Raw genomic sequence first — 12,055 nt, 5'->3', positions numbered from 1 at the left:
CTTCTAAAATTCTCTTTACTTTTGAATCGTCAAATTTTAATCGTATTTTATAAGGAAAATTAATATTTACTACGTCAGAAAATTCAATTCTATGAAGAAGCAGCACAAAGTATTATATCTTACCATATCTCGTTTCCTAGCGATTTGCAGCATCCTATCGAAGTCGATCTCTTTGGCCATCTCTAGCTGTTCCCACGCTTTTTGGTCTTCTGGCGACATGTCACATACCCTTTCACGTGGCTGTAAAGAAAAATAAAATGAAAAAGGGTAAAATGACCTGTGTTTGTATTCGGTTGTAGGATAATGGGACCTATAATTTCTACCCTGTTGAACTGTTATACGGTTATTTACACTGTGTAAAATGGTTACGGATTAAAACAACCTATGTAAAGACTGGAATATGACCAAGAAACTTAAAAGGCAAAACAACTTATCAAAATATGCATAAGAAGAAAAAAATAACTTATGTTTTGTTAAACTTTATCGAAATAAAAATCTTACAATGCTACACTGCAATGCAGTGTCTATAAAAATGGTAGATATACCCTTTGCATGGTATTATCAAAATATTAAATTTAACAGAGGCTAGAATTGGAAGAATTCGTTTCGACGACCTCATTTTTTAACTCCATACCATAAACGATTTATTTACACTTTTGATTTAATTTTTATTAACATATTAAATTCTCACCAATTGCACTTTCTTGTTAATAGACGGACTGCGAGGCAAACTGAGACCATCAGATAGACCTCCCTCCACATCTGGTAGGAGGGTTGATCTTTTGAAGATAGCTTCGAATGCTGCACGAATTCTAGAATAAGATTTTTTGTAAAGATAAAAAAAATAATCTGTAAAATATTTTAACATTTGCTTTGAGTAAGAGAAAAAAGAAAGATGATTCTATGTTTTCTGGAGCAATGATAGATTCATATAATATATTTTTACCATAAATTATACAATATACACCGTGATTTTGTTTGCCCTATTAATTTTTTCTGTACACACGCGATGATACTTTTTTTTGGTCTCCTTTGAAGTGCCTAGGGGCTCAGACGTTGTTTATGCGACGTTTGGCCCAACTACCCTCACCTGGTTAATAGTCGTTGACTTGCTGTGATTTGTTATCAACTTTCTACATCAATTAGGCAGTTGTGTACAGTACATTCTTATGACATTCAAACTAAAATCGAACCTAGCTCCCGTATAACTTCAAACAATATAATATTTACAAGCAAATTACCTGGTCTCCGCCCCAGTGACGGTGGTGTACACGGCGGGGTGGGGCAGCGAGGGGGAGGGGGGGGCTCCCAACCCTCGACTCAGTGTGAACGAGTTCGTTTTCTTCAAGATCGACTTGGGACGGAATAGCTGGCCTGGGGCTAAAAAGAAAATGTGAAAATAGATTTATAAGAGGTTTAGAAAAACTTAATTTTTAAGTTTCATCTTGGGCTTCTAGTCCAAAGACTTCAAACTTGTTAAAATATTTACCTCTGCGTATTATTTTTAGGTAAGTGCCTTCATTTAAGTGATTAAATTAACTTGTGTTAGAAGGCTTCCATAACAATTAAGTAATAATGTGCCAAGAGACAATAACATTTAAAAGATAGACTTGTATTGAAGCCAAGAAGCTTATATCTAATACACTGGAGATTTCAGTATGAACATTAACTTGTAACAAGAAAATATGACCTTGAATGACGCCTGTATGTTTTTTTATCCCTTTCACACCTAACTTGGCAAGTGGGCTATAAGCTTCTTGATTGAAGCTCTAACATTTGAAAGAAAGGCTTGACTTAGGTTGTCAAAAGAACTGGTTAAATTCCTTTCTACAGAACTGTTTAATTTTATATTTAACTTTTGTTAAACAAAATTTTATTTCCTTCCTACTTTTCCAAAAAATGAATATTTTTACTTTTATCCGAACGTTCTTTCTTTCAAAAATAAAACATTAGTTTTAAAAAGTTATTAACATGAATAGAAAATGTAAAATATTAATAATTACCAGGTATAAGTCCACCCTGGTCCTTGGTAGTTAGAGAAGTGCCTCTCGTCATGCCGCTTCCCGGCACTTGCAGCATATCTGGGGCCGGTGTCACCTGTTCGATTGTGAACCTTATGTTAGGTGAATAGGGTAGAGATTTGTATTGATTAAAATAAAATATATTATTTTTTAACAAAAAATTAAATTGTCAGACTTGGACAAAATTTAAATTCAAACTAGAATCTAGTTGAAAATAAGCTGAACTGGATCCTTTTTAGCGGTACTGTAGGAAACTGTTGTTTTACTTTCTTTTTAGTATCCTTGTTTTTGTTAATTGCATTTTTTTCTTGGTTGTCTTTTGTTATGTGATAAGTCGAGGTTCGAGACCAGGCGAGTGTGCAGGAAATAAATTGATTTTTCTAAGCTTCGAAAACCTGTGACATATGCGAATCCGCACTTGGCCAGTGTAGTGATCCTTTAAGGCCGGTGTCCCAGCAGTGGGAACATAATATATGGGCTGATGATGATGATGACGATATTTCGACAAATAAAGGCTTGAGTTTGATATTTTTTTGTTTTATGGCATTCAAATGCTTTATAAATATAAATTTATAAAGAATAGAAAAAAATCGATCACGAGGCTGGACTCAAACCCGCATCCTTTCACACCAACGGGTGGCTGAGTTGGTCATTTGTCCACCCCGGATTGGCGTGAAAGGATGCGGGTTCGAGTCCCACCTCGATCGATTTTTTTCTATTCTTTATAAATTTATAAATAAAGGCTTTTTGAAGTGAAACTTCTTTATCGGGGTTGGAAAAAAATTAGTGTAACATTTTTTCGTTACGCGTGACATTTTTCCGTTACGCGCCATCTTTTTCTTATCCCAACCACGCCTGATTCGACGTATTTCTGTAAAGTTGCATATAGTAAATTATTTTTTGAAAAAGAAGGTCATAAAGAAGTTTCACTTCTTACGTGTGTACACTAGTACACGCACACATTTTTTTTATTTATTTCTCACCTCGAACCGCGAAGGTCTCCGCACCCTCTCCTCCTCCCTCCTCCTCTCAGCCTCCCGCTGCCACAGCGCGGCCACCTGCAGCCGCCGCGACCTCCCCACCTGCTGCTCGATCAGCTTCACCAGCTCCCAGCGGTGGATCGAGCCCAGCAGTACCATGGATGCTGGGCTGTCTACTAGCGGGAAGCTTTTGATTGTCTGTGATGAAGATTTAAAGTGAGGATTAAAAATGCCAATATCTGCAGACAATGATGTATCGAAACCAGTCGTCTTTGGTTATAAAATCGAAAAAATCTATTAACCCATTGAGCCCCGAACGGCCCGATCGGTCCACGACACAATCCACGAGTCCACGATTTTCTATTGTGTCTGTGATTCTGGGGCCTGAGTTATTAAATATTAAATGCAGATCCATCAAGAGGTATCTATACAAAGTATAAATTAAATTAGATTGAAACTGTAATGCAACTTTCCTATAGAAAAAAGTGGACTGTCCACTAGTGACTAGTGGAACGCTATTGATCGCCTGTATGACATGAAGACGATCGTTTACATGAGGATATAGTATTAAAACTCCATTTTTGCGAATAAAAATAAATAGAAGAGTTACTTCTAAAAATATGTCATTTAAATGTATGTGTGGCAATTACAAAATTAAAAAACAACGAAAAAAATCACACATTCGATTACCTAAATCAAAATCAAATTTAATACAATAAGTAGTTTAATAATGTTTTAAAAAAATGTAAATAATACAACAAATCAACTATTTTTAAAGTGAAACTTTTATTACATCGTCTCAAACTTTTTGGTCTGTGTAGCGCATGTCGCGTGTATCGCGGCTGCCGAGTAGGTATACCTACTCGGCAGCCGACCGTCACGCGACATGCGCTACACAAAGTAGTGTTCGGAACCGTTCGAACAGTTTCACTTTTACCGTGGTTTCATAAAACCACACAACATTTTTTTCTAATTAACCCATTGACCACCGTAAGGCCCGATCGGGGCGCGACACAATAGATTTTCTATTGTGTCTGTGATTCCGAGGACTGATGGATTAAGTAAAAATTTTTCCCTTACCTTATTCGCTTTAAGAATATCCTTTAACTGCTGGAACGTCATTCTATTCCAAATATACTTCACGTCTCTCACCATGAAGTCTTCCACGCAAATGTCGTACATACCTGAATTTTTTGGATGAATAAATTTTTAAGAAAATATTAACCGCTATTGTAGTATAGTAACACCAATACATAGGTACAATATTATCTGGCCAATGTTATAATCTTTATTACCAGTTAAACTTCAAAATTGGATAAGTAATTAAGTATGTAACGTTGTGTAATGGGTATTGTCAGACAGTTAAACAAATATTTCATTAGCTGTATGAAAGAAAACCTTTACTTTTAATTCAACATGATACGCATGGGCATTGGTCTTTGACTTTGGCAATATTTTCTATAATTAAAATAGATAATTTATTATATCTATTTTTTCGGTTCTAGTTAGACATAATAGAGAGGTGGTTAAAATAAAAAGCTATATAAAAGCGGGTAGCACACATAACACATAAGTTTCCAAAAAATAAGACTAATTAACTTCAGAAACCACCAAATCAAATTTAACACACATCAATTAATTAAACAATTTCTAATCACAAAATTGATTTATTATCAAAATCAATCATCTATAATCTACATAAATATGTAATTGTAAGTCTAATTTTATAATATGTGCATATGACGAGGTGGCCGAGTGGTTAAGGCGTTGGACTGCTAATCCAATGTGCTCTGCACGCGTGGGTTCGAATCCCATCCTCGTCGGTATATTTTGTTAATATTTACAAATATAAAATTCGTTAATATTTAAATTAGAGGGTTCGGAAAAGGCTTAAATTTAAGGGTAGGTTGATGTTAAAGTTTCTGGCTATATTTTTTATACTGTACGTCGTACGTATTTGTGAAGCTTGTAATTTTATCAAAATTCTAATAAAAATAGATATCCATTAAAAATTTACCTGTAAAGTATTCAAAGCAATTTTTATAAGTTAAAATCTATTTCGAAAAGAAAATCGTGTAAGTTTTTACCAAAAATGGTAGAACACAGATAATGTAATACTAAAATAGTAGAACGCATTTGAATGATTTTTGCTTTGTAACATTTGTCTCTGTCTTGATTAGTTTGAATAACTACCATTACCTCCTATTAAAAAATTGTCTAACCGGGCAGAGTAAAGTAAAAAATACTTTACACATCACTACATAGTATAAAACAAAGTCGCTTTCTCTGTCCCAATGTCCCTATGTATGCTTAAATCTTTAAAACTACGTAACGGATTTTGATGCGGTTTTTTTAATAGATAGAGCGATTAAAGAGGAAGGTTTTAGTATATAATTTATTATGTTTTAGACAAAGCGGGTGAAGCCGCGGGCGGATAGCTAGTATAGCATAAATTAAAAATATTTTTAAAAAAACTTACGGCTAGCAGAAGACAACAAATCAGGCAGATACGGCAGTTTCTTGATAAGTATAATACTGTCGAAGCAAGATGGCTGCAAAAGAGCTGCAACCGCGTTAGCTGCTAATACTGCCGCCATTATTGGGAGTAGATGGGTTACCTGGAATGTAAAAAAAAAATGGTTGTCTGTAAAGTCGGTTTACTGACGACAATTGAACGTGACAACGTCCGATTGTGCTTCTTTGTCGCTCGTTCCGCGCTCTCGCTTGCACTTCAAGCCTTACATGGAACGCCGCATGAGTCATGTTTTTTCGTGCGTGCAACCGGCTCTATGGAATTATAAAACGTTGTCACGTCAAAAATATTCTTGTTTATTTATATTATAAATTAGCTTTCCTGGGACTGAAACTAAACAAATTATGAACCTTCCCTGGAGTTCCAACCTATTAACTGAGACAGACGCGGCGAAGTTTGTTTTTTTAATATTTAATGATAGTGACGTGTGTATGTTTGTCTTTCTTTCCCGTCGTAATGGAGCGATTTTATAGTATAAGTTTTGTGGTGATGTAAATAAAGGAATTACTAGATAATATGTACATAATATAAAGGTTGTAAAATAAAACGTTGCTACTTGCTATGTTCGAGATACAGAGGTAAAATTAAATTTTTCGAGTTATAGAGTGAAAATATGTACCAAAATGGCTTGGAGGGACTCAGTGATAATTTCGACTAACAGAGGGTCAAGATTTCAAGTAACGGAGATTTTCGGGTTTGAAGGGAAGGGAACAAGACATTTTTTCGAGATTTGGAGGTTTTTGACTTATCGAGGTTCGACTTAACGAGGTGCATATAATATACCTGAAATAAACAATACGTTGTGTTGCATTTTAGTTTATTAAGGAAAAAAAATTTTTTCGACAAACTATTTCACTAAATCTACTAATATGTACCATAAACGAAACAAATATAATAAAATCTCACCTGTCCAGTCATTTCAATAACTATAACAATCGTAGACACAGTATGTGTAACTGCTCCAGTGAAAGCCGCCGCGCCGACCGTGGCATAGCCCCCTATAAAAAAAGAAAGATATTTTTTTTAAACTAGGACCTTATACAAAAAACAAAACAATAATTTTACTTAAAATAGCCCCCTATAAAATAGAAAGATATTTTACATTTGGAAATTAAACGATAATAATATAATGAATAAATCGCGTTTAAAATCCGTTAAAATCTTTAATTTCTAAAAATATTTTACTTTAAAACAAGCTCCCACAAAACAACAACAAATTTTACTTAAAATATCCCCCTATAAAAGACATGCATAGTAAGAAATGTGTGCGCTTGCGCAAAAATCATTTGAAATACTGTCTCATAACTAAATATGCTATGCTTGATGAACTGTTGAACAATTATTCAACCTGCATGTAAGTAAATAAGAACCTAAGTAAGTAAATAAGTACCTAAGTAGGTAATAAAGCTCACCAGGCAATATCTTCTGTATATGTCCACCATAAGCCACGCCCAACGGGCAGAAATAATGCATAACTTCGCCCGTAAACCTGCCCAAAGAGGCGCCCATTTTGAAAGCCGGCACGAAAATACCAGCAGGTACTGGTAGAGTACATGATACCATGCTAAGGAAGTACTGGGAATGAAAAAAATAACAAAAAATAATAAAAAAATTCAAAACAAGACACATGTCAGAAGTGAAACTACTTTGGCAAAATTCAAAGATACCAAAATCGTCGCTTTACTTCATAACGTGATGGTATTGCCATGACGCCACCTTGAAATTTTACTCTCAACGCGTTTAAGGAAGTTTCACTTCAAAATTACAAAAAATACAAAAAATCTTGAAAAATATCTTAAAGGGGATTAAAAATTACGTCAAGCTGAATTTCAGTCGATTATCATAGTGTGTGCTGTGAAGTTATTTATAGATAAATCATTGGTATTATCACAAATAGCTAAAAAGTTAGTGGTAATATTATAACTGCAAAAGTGCGTATGTTTGTCATTCTTTCACGTCACAACGGAGCGATTTTATGGTATGATTTCTATGGCTGGAAATAGTTGGCAGAAATGTGACTTAACCTACATTTAAGTAAACACAATACAAAAATAAAGACCGATTAACCTGATAATTGAAAAAGAGCCATAAATAACAATTATTTACTCTCAATGGGACATATAAAATTGAGGCTTTAAGCGTGAAATCGTAAATTTGTATGACGGTACTAAAACATCTGTTTATTCGATATTTTATAGTGAAATAATTGAGAAATTGGTAACAAGTGCATATGACGAGGTGGCCGAGTGGTTAAGGCGTTGGACTGCTAATCCAATGTGCTCTGCACGCGTGGGTTCGAATCCCATCCTCGTCGATACTTTTTAGTTATTTTGAACATTTTGGTACGAAATAATGTAATGTAATGAATAACAAGTCAACATTAATTATGTTTAAGGGCTTGGTCTAGTAGTGCAAACAAATGCATCCTGTCATCCTATATGTAAATAATACAAATGTACTAAGGGAAAGTTGCTCCACTTAATTTTTAAAAATTAAATCATTCGTATAATTTAATATTCGTAATAAGTACCAAAAATGACAATTTGAAACAATTTTCGTGAAAATTACACCGGGTGATTTTTTTTTATCAGTACACAAAATTTGCGAATACTTTCTATTGATATCTTCAACTTCATGTTTATATAACTGATCAACTTTTACAAAGAAATTTGGACGAAATATAAAAAAATAAGCTTTCCATACAAAATGCATAACTCTATAATATATTTTTTTCGACCTAAGTTTCTTAGTGAAAGTTGTTGAGTTTAACTAATAAAACGGATAAACAAATTTTGTATTTAATAAAAAAAATGTAATGTTTGTGTTAAAAAATTATAAAATAGAAAAATACGCAAATGAAAACAAAAGATATTTATTTCTGACTAGCTTCCGCCCGCGACTCCGTCCGCGCGGATGTCAGTCTTCGCGTCTTCTACAGATTTATTTTATTATGTATAATATATAGATTTATATTGATAAACCTAATAAATCTTTTGCTAGCATTCTGATGCTTTATCGGTTGCACTGGATTTATCTCTTTTTTTTCAATCGCTTGAATGATATAGGATGGGTCCTTGATGGGCATCGAATGCTGAAGTCTCGAATCAATCAATTCTGACAGTAGGTAATTTATGTAAAATCCAATAATGGTCCATAATTTTATTTTGCCTAAACGTTACATACTTTTTTATATATTCTATTTTATATATTCCAGTTTTAACGAAGGATTCACTCCAGTCCAAACAGCAAATAAGCAGACTTCTGCTTCTGCAACGTTTAGTTGTCCCTGAATTTGGAAAAAATAGTCATGATTCTTATCTATGACAAAAGTGTTATTTTTTGCATTGTATTTCAAATATTAAATTTTTTTTTAACCGCATCTTCCGCATTCATGTCTTTTGCCGGAATTAGACATTTAACTTCTACTAGTCCCATTTTCCCTTTTTGATATGGGAGTGTATAAAGTAAATTTTTTAGATATTTCTCGTTATACTTTTAAAAAGTTATTATTGTCATTTTGCTCATTAGGTAAAGTAATTTCGATATCAGTTTTAAGTTTTTTGATACCTGCAATAATAACGTCATAATCGCCTGCACATACTTATCGATTACACCCTGTATACAATCCACCATCCACATTCATAATGTTTTCCTGTCCTCCTCTCCTTTACGCTGTTCACCGATACATTTTAAATGAGTAAATCTGCTACCACTGAAGGATGTTTCATTGTGATCAGCAAATTTTCACCACTGTTGTCGATTATTTGTTTTTCATTTTTAATCAGCAATTGGGAATCATCAGTTTTGTTTTTTGCAGATTGGTGATGTACCCTAACAATACGTCGAAAAGGGAAAGCATCAACGAATTATCGTTTTCGTCCTCTTTTTTTATTCTTCGCGTCTCTGTTACTTCTGTTTGTTTAGTTCTCAACCCCACTGAATTTTGATGATGTGATGATAATCCATTCGTTTTAATATTGGTACTTAGAGTTTTTTGGTAGTTTTGTAGTTAGACTAAATTAGAAATGGTGGACTAAATTTGTCAGCGCGTCTGTAAGATCAGAATATAAAACCAACATCCTGTATTTAAGTTACAAAATTAATAATCAAACAACATGCCGCTACGTTGAAAATGACTAGAAGAAAAAATTAAAACACCTCGGATCAATTTTGGAGTAAACAAATCATTTTCCCCGTATGGGGATTTCCCCGGATGAACTTGGGAAGTTCAAGTTCTCAATACAAGTTTATATTATATTTCGTATTTCTCAAACGAAAAATAAACATTTTTGGAACTTCAAAAAAATTATATTATAAGAAAATTTATGAGCTTACTTTAGTTTTAAAGAAATATACATCCCTTTACTGACACCCCGTAAAATAAAGAAATTGTTGCCAATCACCTTTGCAATCTATTTGGTTTCATTAACTTTATGTTCGAAGATAATTTTTTTTCTAGTAGTTACACGCGTATTTTTTTCGTTTATTTTCCATATCGAAATCAAATGTTTAAAAATACGAATATTTGCACAAAACTAAGATAAAAATAATCAATTAACAAAAATATTAAATTTAATGAAGTAGAGCAACTTTCACTTCGGTATGAAGGAAAATCGAGCGTAGAGCACACGTCAGAACGCTCCGGCCCAAGGAGCGCGACTAAAGAAATTCGCTAGGATTTTTCCTTATTATTTTAAATATTTTTTTAATATTTAAAGAATTATCAAAATTAAAAAAAAAATTTTTTTAAAGGATTAATACTCATTGGTCTTCAACCAACTCGAATAAATTAATGGAAAAAATAACTTTTAGCAGTATTTATCAATCGATTTTGTAAGGCAAAAAATGGGAAATTTAATGAATTTATAACGCTCTAATTAAGAAAATCATAAGTTTTTCGGCAATTGTATTCAGCAGTTTTTAATAACGACTATATAAGGATAATAATGCGCTGATCAGATTATGTAAATTGTAATCGGTTGCAACGTAGTGAGTGCACAAACTTAGCTCGAAATGATTTTGGGGGAAAGAGACTTATCTTGAAGGCCTGATTAAGGTAACATAAAGTAACTTTATAAATGTGAAAAAATTCACGCGCATTGCGTATATAACACTAATTGATAAACAAGAAAAAAAAAATCAGTTTATCATTTCATTAGCCGGGAAAAAATTGTCAAATAACTTGTTGAAAACGCAATTTTGCTAGACTGCAGCCTTAAGATGTGACTTTGTTTTAAGTAACATAATTTTTGCTTTTTTATATTTAGTAGATGACTGATAAAACAAAATATTTTGCGGAAGTAAGGAAGGTAAGTGAATAGTTTATGTACTTGACTAATTCACTCACACAACTTCGCCTACACTTAAAATAAGAATGGTTTTTCACAATTCATTAATCCACTATCCACTCCTATTAGTATTCTGAGGTTCTGAGAGATCAAACAAACAAACAATCAAACCCTTCAGCTTTACAATATTAAGTATGAATATATGAAAATACTCACAATACTAAAGAAATAAATAATAAGGCATCCAAAATGGTCCACTTCGGGTGTTTGCCAGTGAGACACAATGGCCGCTTGTTCTGCTGTCAGTTCGTCTGACCATGTGAAGTTTGCGAATAGAGATAATACCTGTAATGTGTTGTTTGTAATTATGATGGTAGGTGATGATGATGATGGTGGTGATGAATTATATATTATAACAATATGTGGATCAACAAAATTTTATAGTTTGCAAATAGGGATAGCACCTGTAACATTTATTTGTAATTATGTTTGTAATTATGATGGTAGGTGATGGTGGTGGTGATGAATTATACACTCTAACAATATGTGGCTCAATAAAATTTTATAGTTTAGGAAATGGACATAATACATGTTTTAAATATTAGATTTATTTTAAATTTGTGTTAGTGGTGATGATGATGATAAATTGTATACTGTTGTGGTTCTAAAAATGATTATTTATCAGTAACAATATCTAATAACTCGCATAAGGCCTGATTTTTCAATCCTTGGTTAAAACTTATTCGTCGAATAATGTATAAAACTACCATTTTAAAAACATATTCTAATCGCCCGTATTTGACAGTTTACGTGACATTTTAATATTATCGTGTAATACTTTATTGGACGGATAAGTTTTATCCAAGCATTGAAAAATCGGCCCTAAAGCATGTATAGATAGAGCCGCATGTTGATGATGACAATGACGATGATGATGATGATAAATACACACCTGCGGTTGATTGCCCAGGTCCGCTGCCATATATTTTCCAATCCCGGGCGGGAACAGTATCGACATTACTGCCAAGGTCACAAATCCGGGATAAATGAAACGACTGGAATAGAAAGAGATATTAATCACTACATAGTATAAAACAAAGTCGCTTTCTCTGTCCCTTTGTCCCTTTGTATGCTTAAATCTTTAAAACTACGCAACGGATTTTGATGCGGTTTTTTTTAATAGACAGAGTGATTCAAGAGGAAGGTTTTAGTATTTAATTTATAAGGTTTTAG

The 12,055-nt window shown here is 33.3% G+C and overlaps 1 protein-coding gene and 2 non-coding genes across 3 annotated transcripts in view; 2 read left to right on the top strand and 1 right to left on the bottom strand.

Moving 5' to 3' along the window:
• ClC-a (chloride channel protein 2) overlaps positions 1-12,055 on the bottom strand; it is a 76,112-nt gene that overhangs the window by 1,803 nt on the left and 62,254 nt on the right. Inside the window, exons 10-20 of the mRNA XM_090115896.1 lie at positions 11,775-11,877; positions 11,039-11,167; positions 6,947-7,109; positions 6,441-6,532; positions 5,481-5,619; positions 4,082-4,185; positions 3,005-3,199; positions 2,004-2,097; positions 1,242-1,380; positions 692-812; positions 124-240 (exon numbers count right to left, since the gene is read on the bottom strand). Of these exons, the coding sequence (XP_089972022.1) occupies positions 124-240; positions 692-812; positions 1,242-1,380; positions 2,004-2,097; positions 3,005-3,199; positions 4,082-4,185; positions 5,481-5,619; positions 6,441-6,532; positions 6,947-7,109; positions 11,039-11,167; positions 11,775-11,877 (1,396 nt within the window). The remainder of the gene's footprint in view (positions 1-123; positions 241-691; positions 813-1,241; positions 1,381-2,003; positions 2,098-3,004; positions 3,200-4,081; positions 4,186-5,480; positions 5,620-6,440; positions 6,533-6,946; positions 7,110-11,038; positions 11,168-11,774; positions 11,878-12,055) is intronic.
• Positions 4,743-4,824, top strand: TRNAS-GCU (transfer RNA serine (anticodon GCU)). The gene has a single exon. It is a non-coding gene; the product is annotated as a tRNA-Ser (tRNA).
• TRNAS-GCU (transfer RNA serine (anticodon GCU)) lies at positions 7,767-7,848 on the top strand. The gene has a single exon. It is a non-coding gene; the product is annotated as a tRNA-Ser (tRNA).

This window comes from Colias eurytheme, chromosome 24 (assembly GCF_061535395.1).
Source record: "Colias eurytheme isolate Ceu_HAF_F1 chromosome 24, ilColEury1 Martin Lab GWU primary, whole genome shotgun sequence".
NCBI classification, from domain to species: Eukaryota; Metazoa; Arthropoda; class Insecta; order Lepidoptera; family Pieridae; genus Colias; species Colias eurytheme.
The sequence above is the reverse complement of the archived record's forward strand: the minus strand, read 5'-3'. Positions and strand labels throughout refer to the sequence as shown.